Below are 15,061 nucleotides of genomic sequence, written 5' to 3' on the forward strand. Positions count from 1 at the left end.
TTTTTTTACATGAAACTACAATTTACATTGTTTACATATATTTGGTTCATACAATTTTTTTTCGATAAGTTATTAAATAATGCTACACTTGTAATTCACATATGCAATAAAGACATTTGTCGTCCTGCAGGGGTACATAATGCATGATAAGATGTGCACAAAAAGCGTAAATTAAAGGAGCACAAAAAATAACAATAAATGTAAAAATAAAGAATTTACAGGAATGTAAATGCAACAATCATTCTAAAATAATTACACTTTTCAAATAATTATAATCCTTTAAAAATATTTATTTAAAAGAACTATATATTATGCAAAGATACTTTCATATTTATATATGGAAATATTTATGTGTGCATATTTATGAATAGCACACATCGCTATATACCAGTAAAAAGACTAAAAACAACTTAATTCAATAAGTCCGTGATACTTATAACAATAAGATTATAAATCTCTATTTATTGTTATTAACATTTATATATATAATTACAAATCATGTATATGTAGAAAAAAAGAAAATTAAAAGAAAACATTGTGTTGTGATGATAAAAAATATTAATTATAAATTATAGCAAAAAGATAAAACAAAAAAAAATAAGCACATTTAACAAAATGCATCGACAACCCAAGAATATTAAAATTATGTTAATTTAAAAATTTATGTATTAAAAAAAAATATTATGAGCATTTATCATTCATATTCAATTTATCGAAAGTATGAAATTAATGTGTGTGTGTTTTTTAGGGTTTAAAAAACGTTATTTATAATATCTTGTTCCGCATCCACAAACATTAGACCATATGCTATCGCAATTTTTGGAAGTTTTTTCCTGCATAAAAAAAGAAAAAAATACAAATATTAAAAATTTGAACATACTTGTATTATACACATACTGTAAAATGCATGTATGTGTTTAATTTATATTCATTTTTTGGTGTGCCATTTTTATTTTTTTCACTTAATTTACAACTATTTTATTATACCGTATTATTTTTCTCTTCTGGTGCGCTTTTCTTTATGATATTTATGGAAAAAAAAGAAAATGATATGTGGCAAAATTATAAAAATTAATATAAACGAAGAGAATGATACTCTTATTAATAATTTATGAAAAGCTATTATTTATTTTATTTATCTTACACTTTCAATGGCACCATATTTTAGAAGCAACTGGTAGGCTAAAAAAAATAAAAGAATTGAACAATTAAACGATTAACACAAAGACAATGGTATTTATAAGATGAATTTAGTATAATAGTTACAGCATAGGAGTGAAAGTTTGTGATATATACATTTATATTTGCAAAAAATGGAATAAATAGGAAATGCTTATAACTGTTCTGCATGAGGTATTTATTCATATATTTTTAGTGTTGTATATTCAAATATACCTTTCGAGTTAAAAGTACATTTGTCTAAAGCCGTTTCATTAAAGTCATCTTTTATATTTATGCCTAAGTCTCCACCTTTTTTTAAAATTGCTTCGATCCAATCAAGAGGGACCTTTCAAAAGTGAAAATATTGTGCATCTTGTATTTATATAATTCTATAGATATTTATTTCCTTCTTTATATGTGAATATGTAATTTTATCTTACCTTTTTTTCACATGCAATCATCAAAGCTGTTTGGTTATGCTTGCTAAGGACATTAATATCTAAACCTTTCCTAGCCAATAAATATCCAACTATTTTTTTTTTGTTAAGTAAAATAGCCATTTGCAGCAAGGTGAAAATGGGTTCATTAATGCTTAAAAAGGCAGATAAAAATAAATTATAATTTAATATAAATATATCCTATGATTTTTCTCTCTATATATACGTCAAATGCATAGATATGCATGATACACAACAAATTATGCAACGATTGCATTATCAATATAGCATAGCACCTGGACCAGAACCAATAAATAAATACATATGCATTTCTATGGATATATTATATACCTGTCCTTAAAGTTAGCTATTTGGACATTCCAATACGGCTTCAAGTTTTTCACATCATCTATGGTCATTTCTTAAAACAAATGAAATTAGTATATATAGATATGTGTATAATTCTAGCTAGTAATATTAAAATTATATACTCTTTTAACTTTAAACATTAATATTTATTCAATTTTAAAATAGTAGATGCGCAACCTACCTGATACAATGTCTTCGTTAATAAATATGCTTTCATAATTAAACATAATTATAAGCGGATTAAAAAAAATATATATTGGTAGTGCAAAATGCTTAAAATGATAGGGGAATTTTATATTTCGTAATGAACAAAGCAATATTTTGATTTATTACATCAAAACAATTACAATCAGTATTCAGAAATTTATGTAATAACTTTGCACAAAATGAAAAAAAGTATGATTGCATGCATTATAACATATGCATATAGGGAATCTATATATAATACAAAAAAAAATAAAACTAAACTTTATGATATTAAATAAAACATTACAAAGGAATAGATATAGTTACATGAAAAGAATAAATGTTTAAGTATATAGTATGCACCTCTTTTATGATTTTTTATGCGCAAAGAATTTAAAAAGTATAATAGTATTACTATGTGTGTGAATAATTAGACAAAAGAAAGTAAAAGAAAAATATGGTATTTTTAGCATATGGTTAAAGAGAAAAATAAACATATTAGTTATTATAAACTCATATTCTTTCCTTTTTATCGATGTTTAATTGAATTATGTGTACTTGCATTCGGTTATTCATTTAATTTTACAATTCGCCCAGTGCTACATAAATGCAGCCAAATAAATTAAAATAAAAATATAAAATACGAATAAAATAAATTGCTAATCACTATATTATGTAATAATTATTCCTAATTGAAGGGAACAAAATGTCTGTTTTATTATTATTATTATTATTATTTATTTTATTTAAACAAAAAAATATTGGCTAAAAAATAGCAAACAAAAATACCCATATGTAAAATTACACCTAATTTTGTCCATTTTACTTTTTATATTATTTTCTATAAATATAACACATTATGTAAAGTTTATTATTCAAAAATATTTTCATTTTAAGGTGTATATAAATATAATATATTTTAGGAGAAAGAAGAATCTATATTAATTTTTGTGGATTTTTCGCCTTTATACATGTTTCCAAAACTGCCGAGGTAGATAAAAAAAAATTTATATAAATGCTTTTTACACACATTTAATTTTTTGATAACAATTTTTATGCAAAACAAAATTTGTTATTCTTAATATTGTTAATTTTTTAAAATTAAAAATATGGAGAAATTAAAAAAAATAAAAACACATAAAGATGGAGAATACATAGTGTATTCCTTTATTTCATTTTTTATTTTTTCTTATCTTTTCCATTATCATATTTTCCTTCACAATATACCGACGCGAATAAAACGTGCAGAGTATATATTGGTGCATGCATCCTTGTGAGTTTCCATAATAAGATACAAGCATATTTTTTTTTATATTTATCAACTTGTATGCTTATGAGAATGCGATAGAGATATTTAATGGATTTGCTGAAAATTATGCGTATCATTAAGAAAGAAAACATACAAATGCACGTCATGTTATTATATTCTTTTATTTTTTTAAGCATATTTAGAATACAATAAGCTTTATTTCGTTTATTACCATAGTATAAAATATCACCTACTATTCGCTTCTCATGTATTTTTTATTATTCTTTAAGCACAACATACTCCTCTAAAAGTAATGAAAATAAACAAGCAAATAAATGATACATGCATATTAAAAAATAGATATACCCCGAGTAACTAATTTTTAATTGTCAATAGTTTGTAAATGGATACCAATTTTGTAAGAATTAATAACTTATTTTATTTTTCATATAAATATTCAATCTATATAACCCATAGTATTAAACAACACGTACTTGAACTTAAGTATATATAATATTAAGCAGATCAAGCATATGACTATAAATCGTATTAAGCCTTATACTGTAGCATACAGGGTTATACAGGTGTTTGTGATTGTATAATTGTTAAAATACAGTCTTTTCTTAAAAAAAAATACATAAATTGAGAGCGAAAAAAAAATATGTATATATATAACTGTTCAGGTTAAGATTTAAAGCTATTTTTCTTATATTAATTTAAAATAATTTACATATTTTTGAAAATATAAAAAATTTGAAATAAGAAATATAAAAAATTAGTAATGCATATATAAATAATTTACAAGTTTTATTAAGCCAAATATATTATATGGATAAATACATATTCATATAATGTGTAGTATACAATTTGAATATATGTATGCATGCAAATGTTCCATATATAAAATATATAATATATATTATACGTAAATGAGGCAATTTTTTTATTTATGTATTAAAAATATTTATTTATTGTATTATTTTTTCATAAGCTTTATTCAAAATTGCATATCGATTAAAGTAAAAAAAAATAATAATAATAAAAGTAAACATTTTCATTTTTCTCTTTTTATTTTTAAATAATAAAATGACATGATAATAGTATAACAATAATTATTATTCTAGAATATATAGATTTTGGAAAATAAATTATTATGTAAAAAAAATAGTTTACCAAATTGGTAAAAAATATAAGAGAATAATGCAATATACTATGGCTAAAGTTAATAATATATATTACATACATTCTTATTATATATGTGCTTATTTGTATTGATATGCGAGTTTAATCTTTATACAAATAGTTTGTAACCATTCATACGTGTGGATATCATGGAACATATATACATATTATATGCAATGCTTTTTTAAATACGCATTTTATTTATGGTATTATTTATTTTATATATTTTTATCGTATTCTGGACGTAAAATTTCTTTTTTACTTTTTATTTTGTTTTAGTAACAGAAATTATTTATTTTATATGATATTAATAAAAATTGGCATGTCATAAAACATATACATGTATGTATATAATTTTATATTTTGGCTTGAGTTGCATATTTTTAAAATAATTATAAAAAGAAAACCGTATTAAACAAGCATTAGTCATGAAATACTAAAAAAGGGGAGAGGATAAAGCGTAAAACCCATATAAATTGAAAACTTGTTTTTTTCTTTCTCTCTCTCTACTTGTATAGTTTTTTAATAATAAATAAATAGTAAATATGTCTACTGCAAATTTGTTTTATTTATTTTTTTGTTTTTTTGTATTGAATTATGTATCATGTGTAAATTTACAAATAGGAAATCAAAAATACGCATTATGCTCGAATGCAATAAAAAAAAACTTATTAGATTTTTATAACACGCTAAGCTTTTTAAAATCCGATAAATATTTGAAAGACAATATTAAAAAAGTTAATTTATTCACCAGATTTCGAAAACGATTATACAAGGACCGATTAAGTGTTTATGCCAATGTTATTATAAAGGATAAAGATGAAGAAGCAGCTGTAAAAGTAACAGAAGAAAAGGAAAATAAGGAAGAAGGTGGTGATGACGAAGAGAAAGGCACTACCAATTCAATAGACCCCGATATTTTTGCAAATTTTTTAAAATTTAATAAAAATAATTTTTTTTGTATTGACGAATTTGGATTAGATGTTAGCATTCCATTGTTAAAAAATACAAATTTAGGGGCAAATGTAGTTTATCAACTTCCTAAGGCTGTATATGTTAATGCTTATGCAAACGCATATAACACTATTATAAAAGGAGAATTTAATACTATAGACTTAATGAAAAAAATAAGTTTTTTCCAATTTTTTGATAATTTTTATATTAATGCTAACTATGATTTTAAAAGTGAGAAGGCTCTTATAAATTTGGAAAGTAAACTATATGAGTATTATAATAAGTATGGTGACAAAATTAGTTTTAACAACAAAGTAATAATTGAAAGAAATAACAAAAATGATTATGACGGTTCAGTATGCCTTTCGCTAAAATATAATAACAACATATTTACCCCCATCTTTAATTTTAAGGACAAGTAATATAAAATGCATATTAATCTATAAATTTATGTTATTAATTATGTTTCTCAAATTATGATAAGCATGCAAATGCATATTTATTTTGCATCGATTGGAACATGCATTTTTTACGTATATATATTATCCTTTAATACATGCATGTGCGCCCATTATTTCAAAATTTTATATTTTTATATTTCCATTTTTTTGTAGGTCTCACGAGCTTTTATATGACAATGTAAATGGAAACAGAAAATTTAGTGTAAAAGTAGATAAAGACAAGAATATACATTTCAATTATTTATCATTCGATAAAGTGAACGAATCAAATAAATATTTATTATTTTTTAGCTTCTTATTCGCAAATCCAATGCAATCAATTATAACATTGAAACGAGAATTCATTTTTTAAACTAATTTACATGCTGGATATATATAATACTGAGCAATGAAGCATTTAGAATAAATCTATGGGCATTGAGCAGAAAATTAGGATATAGAAGGAGAGCATATATGTAATACTTCCATATATTTTAACTAACAGTCCCATGCATGTAAATATATAAAGAGATGGGCACAATGACGAAACTAAGTTTATGGGACACATAAAACTTAAAAAATGGAAAAATTATAGAAAGTTATGTTTTATTAGATACTTAGAATAAGTTTATATAACATATAATAAATATGTATATGTTTAATACGTTACGCGTGCGAGAATAATAATTTCTGTTGTTTCTGCTTTTTTTTAAAATATTTATATTTTTATGAATTCAAAAAGTATTTAAGTTATATGTACATGTATTTATTGTATTTTTTGTCCTATGTATATTTCGTGGGCAAGAATTAATTTTCAAAAATTATGTTTTGTATGCATATATATTATATTTGCATTTTTATTACATATATCATATTGCATACGTGAAAAAAAGATATTCGAAATTGCATGGAAAATAAATAAGGGTGTATTTTTTTATAATAATTATGGATATATTAAAATTTTTTATATATATATTTTGTTTTTTAGTTTTTATAAAATTATATTAGCTTATGTTAGCATTGTGTTTAAAGGTTCATATCTACAGTTATGTATTCATTACTTATGTACAAATATGTATAGACATTTGCCAATATGTGCATATGTGTATATGCGCATTAATGTATTATTTTTTATTATTATTTTTTTAAACATATTTTCATTGATTTTCATATATATGTGTATTATTTAATTATTCATGAATTTAATTGCTTAATCAAACAATAAAAAAGGTAAAATTCTCTTTCGCTTAAATCCAATGCATGATCATATGCATTTATATCTTACGATTTTAACAAATCCTCATACTTATTAAATTCAATGTATAATATGGATATACATAATTTTAATTTTCATTCGAATTTAAGTTAATACTAAGAGATGGTTTAATAAAATTTTCATAAAAATCATTATATGTAAATATTAAAAATTAAAAATTATAATTTAAACCAAATACAAGAAGTTATTTGCGTAGCATAAATATAAAATTATATGCATGTAAATGAAAACGAAGAAATGAAAAATAAAAAGAGGTATCGAGAAAAAAAACACACGAATGAACATATATTTCATGTTATTATATGTCCAAATATTGTACCAATAATTTAAATGAATTCTTAATTTTAGACTGTTTTTGCTATACGAACATTTTCGATGCTTTCATTTTCCTTTTATCACAGCCATTTTCATCAAATTGGCTCCTGAAGGTCTAAGGGCTTTCCTTTATTGATTTGGCCCCATCCAATTAAACGCCAATGTTTATCTACTCTTCTACTAAGAGCAATTTTATCTCCAATTTTTGTGCATACTGGCCCTGTTAGCTCTAATTTAGCTAGTTCGTTTTTGATACCCATAACTCTGCATCCAATAGATGTTGATCCAATATTAATCATTAAGAATTCTCCATTTTTAAGTTTGGCGACTTTTGTATTTTTTTCACCATCTTGTGATTTTACACCTAATAATCTTCTTAGTAAATAATAAGAAATTTCAATTTCTGCAAAACAATCAGGTAATTTATTTAAATGACCAATGACCTGACCAACTAAACGATCGGCTCGTGTAAGAATTGGATCGATTCGTGTACCTACACCAATTAATCCACCTGGCACAGCATATTTTAAATTATTATTCTCAGCAAACATAGATAATATTTTGGAAATAATTGGTCTGCATGTAATTTCTCCCTTTTCATCTTTTGATATAATACCGGGTCTAATTTCAATTTGATCCCCTACTTTTAATACTCCATGTAAAATACTACCACCTGCAACACCACCTTGTAATCCTTCAATATCTTCACCAGGTTTATTAACATCAAAAGATCTAATAACAATCATATGTGGTGATGAAATAAAATCTCTTCTTGGTATACTAATTTGGGTAACTATATATTCACATACTACATCTATGTTATATTTTAAAACTGCACTAATAGGTATAATAGGCGCACTATCAGCAGCTGTACCTGAAACGAAATTTCGAATTTCTTCTTGTTGTTTTAATGCTTGTTCTTCTTTTATTAATTCCACTTTATTTTGTAAAATTAATATGTGCTTTAATCTCATAATTTCAACAGCAGCCAAATGCTCAGATGTTTGAGGTTGTGGGCATGATTCATTACCTGCTACTAATAAAAGTGCTGCATCCATAACAGCTGCACCGTTTAACATAGTAGCCATTAAAATATCGTGCCCTGGGCAATCAACGAAAGATACATGTCTTAATAATTTCATTTTAGAATTACAATTTTCACGAGGACACATAGGATCATCTTCTTTGCTGCTTTCATATGATTTATAACACTCAGGTGGTGGGCAATCTGGGTTTGTGCATTTATATATTTTTGCATTAGCATATCCTAATTTTATAGTAATGTTTCTTTCCTTTTCATGTTTAAATCTAACAGTATGAACTCCTGATATAGCATGTACCAAAGTGGATTTACCATGCGCCACATGCCCTATTGTGCCTAAATTTATCGTAGCTTGTCTACTTATTACATCTTCACTTAATGGTGTTAATTTAGTCACATCTAACGTTTCTAAATTTTGTTCCGCTAGTTTATCTTTTTCATTAATAATCATTTTAAATTAATGTTGATATGAGAAAAAAGGAGGAAATATATTATTTTCTGTGTATAATTTATTAGGTAATGTATTTTATTTATATAATGTTACGATTTTTTTACGTGAATTATGCACTTGACTAATGGAATTTATGATATGTTTTCCAAATTTGTCAATTTAGTTCACACTTGTTTTACTTTTAAAGATATGATTAAAAAAAAACGTTTTATTTTTTTATTTTTTCCTTATATTCAGAATAGATGTAGATAAAATGTTTATGTATGTCAATGGTAATTTTCAACCTTGAACATACATACCTAATATAATTTTATTAATTATTTTTGTAATTTTTTTAAATATATTATATAGGTTTACTGAACATAAGTCGCATCATTTATGTTTATCCTTTTCTTCAATTTTTAGTTCATATTTATTTTTTCTTTTTTATGCATCTTTCTTTCTACATACAGTTTTATAGTGTTTTTCCATAATAACATGGACCCTGAATATTCTATGTTGTTATGTTTTTAGTGCTATGCTTATAAATTTACACGAAAAAATGCATAATAATATATATGTATTTTTTTATTATTATTTTCTTCTATTAATTATATATGTATATTATTTAAAAAAGTTTTTATTTTTTTATTTTTATTTTTTATTTTAATTGTTCGTGGAATTGTTTTATATAGCTTACAATTTTCATTATATTATAAACTCTGCATTTTTACTACTCATAAGGAACAATATGTAATAATATGTTTTATATTTTATTGTACATGGGGTTTATAGGTATTTTAATTTATATATTTTCATATGTATATAATGCAGCAATTATATATATAATATACCGCTTAAATAAACATATTATCCTTTACTATAACGGAATAAAATATATATATAATATTTCGTTACGTTGCAGTTTTATTGTACCTAATATTGTACGCATGTATATTTATGTATATATACATTTTGTATACATCGAAAGGCATGCTTATAAACCCCTGCGATATATATATCTAAAAAAAAAAATTTTATTTTAATATAGTATAATCACCTTTGGCGTTAAAAAAAAGGATACCCAAAATAATATTTTTTCAGTTCATTGGAATGGTATTTATAAACTTTACTTTTAAAAAAGTATAAAAAATATATATACATATTTTTATATATCCATCGTATAAAAAACTTTCAAATATATGTTGTGTATGGATAGCTGTCATTATATAATAAAATATATTGTAAGGAGGTGAAAAAACATCAAGTATTTAAGTAAGGAATTGTGGAACTATATAAAGCTAATGTTTATATGTCTCAATCTATTTTTATTTTTACAATAGTTTACAATTTTTACAATAATTTTGCTTATTTCTGAATTTTTTTTTCTAATATTAATAAAATAGAGAATATTATTAGGCATATAATATTTTTTATATTTATGTAAGAATATACCAAACTTATTATTTTAGAAGTACTGGTTAAAAATATGAATATAGAAATGCTTTTATTTTAAATGAATAGGTTACACCAAATATTAGGAAAAGGCATGTATTGATTTTTGTATTATATACACTAATAAATTATTCTTACGCAATTGTAAATTTTAAATCCTATAATTTAAAGGAGATATAATTATATAAGAATAGGGTTATATAATTGCTGGTATTAATAAATCCCAAAGAAAAAAAAGAAAGCATTGTCGTTATTCATAATAATTTTGTTTTTTCACGATTGGGATAGTGAAATTATGATTTATAAGGCATTACATATATAATATATTTATCCATTCATTGACTATTATTAAGCGTAATATAGCATAATTTGGATATATATTCTTTTAAATAATAAAAAGGATGTAAGGTTGTTAAAAGAAAAATATACATTTAACTAAATATTTATTTCCGATGTCATTTTAATATATTATTCCTATATTCAGCAATCATATAAATGGGAGAGCATCGAAAATGTACATATATTTTATATTAAGAACAAAACAATGATATTCTTTAAAAAAATAGTAATAAATTGATGAAAAAATAGTTAAAAATGCCATACTGACATTTAGATAATTCGGTTAAAGGAATGTGTATGTTTTCTGATTTGTATAATTGTATAAATATATATTTTGTTTACTTAATTTATTTTAATGTTTAAAAGGAATAAATCAAATATATATAAACCGGATTTCGTTTTTTTTTATCTCAATCATATATATCATACGCATATTTCGCTAAAATGTATAAAATAACAAATTTAAGAAATTGCATACCTAGTAACACCATTTTAAAAAATACATTGCTCCTAAACCCTATAGGAAAAATAAACTTACCACATTTAAATGCCTACAATAAAATAAATATGAATAAAGGAAACATATATAGAGATGGTTTTAATGAGAATAAAGAGTTTAGAGAACTGGAAAAGGATTCTTTTATGCTATTTATAAATAATAACACTTTAATAGATCTAAAAAAAACATTTAACGAGCAAAGTAGTAAACAAGTATTACTCTTTTGGAATAGAAGTCCAGGTGCAAGATACCCCAAAAAGGTAAATATTATGTTGTTTTATATATTTAATTATAAGAAAATTGTTGTTCATTTCTCTACAGTTGCATTTGTATACATATATATGCATATGTGTATGGGGGTATACATCTTGTGCAAAGACACAATCATGTTTTTTACTTTTTATTTCTTATTTTTTTAATCTTATTAATCTTTCAGGCGAATAATGGAGCACGACCAGATTGCCGTTCGCTTCGAAAAATCAGGAAGAGACTTAAAACAGGGAAATGAATGGTGAGCAATATCAAGTCCATTTGTGTTTGACTTATAAGCAAATAATGTAAATGCATATGTGCATAGTCACTTTAACTAAAATCAAAAAATAAAATTGTTTTGTTTTGTATAATATAGATTTAATTTCGTACATTTTATGTTATTTTATTTTGAAGTTTTTTAAAACACTTTTTTTAAGAACTAACACTTTTGTTCTTTACATTTTGGGAATATTTCTTATAATTAAGCAAATTAAAAAATATTAATATGAAATAATACATATATTTTTGTTCTACCATGAAAAAAAAAAGAATTTTGCATATGCTGCATTGTGGTTATATTTGACTTATATGTGTGTGTATACGCGCATGTTGTTATCCCTTAAGACTGGATAAATATGAGAAGTTTCTGCGGTTTATAACATTTCAATAAAGAATAAATAAATACCCTCGAAATGCACAAAAAGAAATAGAGATATCACTCATCACGATATTTTTTTTTAATAAAAACAACAGATTAATAATTAAAAGGCAATTCTATGTTTATAAAAAGTTTATGTGTCTATCAAATAAAAATAATTTTATAATAGTGGAAACGAATCACCACAAAAAATGAAATAATACATTTGGAAGCAATCAAACATAAAAAAATTGGAAATTACGCAAAAAAAACGCTATCTCAAAAAATAAATAACGCAATTAGAATAAACGGCCATAGGTCATAAGGTCCTTTTGGTAGAATGCTGAAAGACGCATTTCAAAAAGTTTGACATATTCATAATTCATTTCCTGGAGTAAAGCTCTGAGTTCTTTTTTATATTTATTCAATAGTTGCTCATACAATTCATTATTTTCCGGAGCCAATTCTAGACCATCTTTACCTTTTCGAACAAGTGAAAAAACATCTAATTTTATTTTATACATAATATCTAATACTTGCTTTTTCTTATATTCAAAGAACGCATGATTGAAACCATAAATAGGTTCTCTCGTTAATTCACCAAGTGCAAATGATTTAACAGTTGGATGATATGGAAGGTGATCTTTATTTTGGGGTTTTTTAAACTTGTTTAAAAGTACGTTAAAATGTATTTCTTTTAATATTGGTTTTCTAGGTGTATGAGTGAGTAGCTGCTTCATTCTGGAATGTACATGTGACATAACATTATTGTAAATTGTCATATTTTTAATACAAGAAGAAAAGAGTCTAATGGGTTTCGCAAAGTGATCATACAAATATGCATGTGCTTCGTGTATATTATCTTTTTCAAAATATTCGATACATGAATCACCAAGAGAATATCCGGAATAGTACATAGTTATTTTCACCATATTTTTTTCCAATAATCTGAATTGTTGTTCGTGATAGTCAATATCTTCTACAATTTCTTTAAAAATATTATCGACGTGTCTCCTACTTCTATAACTTAGTCCTGATTTTACTAGATACAATTTCTTCTTAAGATCCTTCTCAAGATCTACTGGAACCTGCTTATAATATTTACGGAAGCGGTCTTGCTCCAATAACTCATATAATAAATATTCAATATGGCATCTAATGGATTCATTTAGAGCATTCTTAAAAAATTCATCATAAGATCCTTTATCTGTATCAGTTATATATGATTTAATATTTTTTTGTTTTAATAATTTTTCTAATTTTCCAGGGTTTAATAAACAATAATTTAGTTTACGTAAATTCGGAAATTCACTTTCGGGTATAACATAATCATTTACTACATTAATATAATCCACCTTTGAGGGTAAATTGGTTAAATCGTATACACCCAAATCGTTTTGTAATGCATATGGGCCAAAAGTATTAACTGAATTACCAAATTTCAATCTTGTGTCCCAACCATTTGTTCTAATTAAATTATGCCTTCTTAAACAAGCTATAAATCTGGTTTCTATAGCATCCATTCGTCTAAAATCGTTTTTCTTAAATTCTTCTATTGACTCTGGATATGCATCAAATAAAAAATTATCATTTGGACATGATTGTACTTTTCTCAATTCAGCTAATTTAAATTCTTTATCATAACCCAATTTATGCATTGCTTTTTTTAAACGTTCTGTGTAATCTGGTGTATATTTTATAAGTGGCTGATTGTTTTCATCTACTTTTACTTCAGTTTCTTCCTCTTCGATAGTTTCATCATTTGATTCCTCCGCGTGTTTTAAACTATTTATTGTATTTTCACCAATTAAAGTGTAGTCTCGATCTTTTAATAAATCGGGATCACCCTGGGCCTTCAATTCTCTTTTCGGTTTTTCTTTTCCTTTCTTTCCTTTCTTTTCTTTCTTTTCTATGTTTTCTTTATTTTCTGTGTTTTCTTTATTTTCTGGGTTTTCTTTATTTTCTGTATTTTCATTAGAAGCGGTATCTTGATTTTGATTGGTGGCATCTGCAGGTAGTGGCTCATTTGTTTCTGGTAAATTTGGTTGAGCATTGCTATCTGATTCATTTTTATCATTGTTGCCATCATTTTCTTCTTGTAAAAATGACACTTTGGGGACCATTTTTTTGAAATAATTATAATCGCCTAATTCCTCATTTTTTATACTTGGACTGTTGTAACCATGTGAATAACTAGATATAACATTAGAATCGCGTACGTTAAATGCAACAGAACAGTCTTGAAGCAACAATCGGGAAAGTATGAATAAACTCACAATTTTAGTAAACATTTTTCACAACAAAATTAAATAATTGTAAATTTTCTATTAAAAGGAAATGTGTTAACTCAAATTCACAAGAATGTCTCACTTTGACTTTTTAAAGCAAAAAATATGATTTTAAAAAAATATTAATGTATATATATTTATTGCATACTTTTTTACAACTGTAATTATGGTATGCCGTATGCAGGTTAAGTAAATGAAAGATAGACAAATTCTAAATTAAAGACTTATCGCTTCCAAAAAATAATACATATAACAAAAACTAATATCACATACTTCAATTTACATATATAATATATGATTTTTATACAATTAAAAAAAATATATGAAATAATAGAAAAATAAATAAAACCTAAACAAAACCAAAAAAATATTAAATAAAATAAGTAATACCCTAAACAAAATCAAATAAATTTAAATAAAATAAATAAAACCCAATCAATTGTTATCGATTAGTATTGTATAGAAATATTTCTGCAAATTTACGCATATTGCTTTATCACAATATTTTTTTCATATTATTCTATGCAATTGAAAAATTTATTTATAGTTT

At 24.0% G+C, this 15,061-nt stretch overlaps 5 protein-coding genes across 5 annotated transcripts; 2 read left to right on the forward strand and 3 right to left on the reverse strand.

Moving 5' to 3' along the window:
* Positions 1-761: 761 nt before the first annotated feature.
* On the reverse strand, positions 762-2,194 carry PCHAS_1032500 (ankyrin-repeat protein, putative; the record flags this gene model as incomplete). The annotated part of the gene is made up of 7 exons (XM_016798442.1): positions 762-833; positions 988-1,017; positions 1,145-1,182; positions 1,396-1,507; positions 1,602-1,752; positions 1,950-2,019; positions 2,149-2,194. 7 exons carry the CDS (start codon positions 2,192-2,194, stop codon positions 762-764), a joined length of 519 nt encoding a protein of 172 aa, XP_016655648.1.
* Positions 2,195-5,129: 2,935 nt separating this feature from the next.
* On the forward strand, positions 5,130-6,351 carry PCHAS_1032600 (conserved protein, unknown function; the record flags this gene model as incomplete). The annotated part of the gene is made up of 2 exons (XM_739231.1): positions 5,130-5,956; positions 6,153-6,351. 2 exons carry the CDS (start codon positions 5,130-5,132, stop codon positions 6,349-6,351), a joined length of 1,026 nt encoding a protein of 341 aa, XP_744324.1.
* A 1,313-nt stretch (positions 6,352-7,664) lies between these two features.
* On the reverse strand, positions 7,665-9,062 carry PCHAS_1032700 (eukaryotic translation initiation factor 2 subunit gamma, putative; the record flags this gene model as incomplete). Its single annotated transcript, XM_739230.2, has 1 exon — positions 7,665-9,062. The coding sequence occupies one exon, from the start codon at positions 9,060-9,062 to the stop codon at positions 7,665-7,667; it is 1,398 nt and encodes a 465-aa protein (XP_744323.2).
* A 2,217-nt stretch (positions 9,063-11,279) lies between these two features.
* On the forward strand, positions 11,280-11,842 carry PCHAS_1032800 (conserved Plasmodium protein, unknown function; the record flags this gene model as incomplete). Its single annotated transcript, XM_738473.1, has 2 exons — positions 11,280-11,594; positions 11,771-11,842. 2 exons carry the CDS (start codon positions 11,280-11,282, stop codon positions 11,840-11,842), a joined length of 387 nt encoding a protein of 128 aa, XP_743566.1.
* Positions 11,843-12,522: 680 nt separating this feature from the next.
* PCHAS_1032900 (rhoptry-associated protein 1, putative) lies at positions 12,523-14,514 on the reverse strand (the record flags this gene model as incomplete). Its single annotated transcript, XM_732078.2, has 1 exon — positions 12,523-14,514. The coding sequence occupies one exon, from the start codon at positions 14,512-14,514 to the stop codon at positions 12,523-12,525; it is 1,992 nt and encodes a 663-aa protein (XP_737171.2).
* Positions 14,515-15,061: the final 547 nt, after the last annotated feature.

Source organism: Plasmodium chabaudi (genome assembly GCF_900002335.3).
Source record: "Plasmodium chabaudi chabaudi strain AS genome assembly, chromosome: 10".
Lineage (NCBI taxonomy): Eukaryota > Apicomplexa > Aconoidasida > Haemosporida > Plasmodiidae > Plasmodium > Plasmodium chabaudi.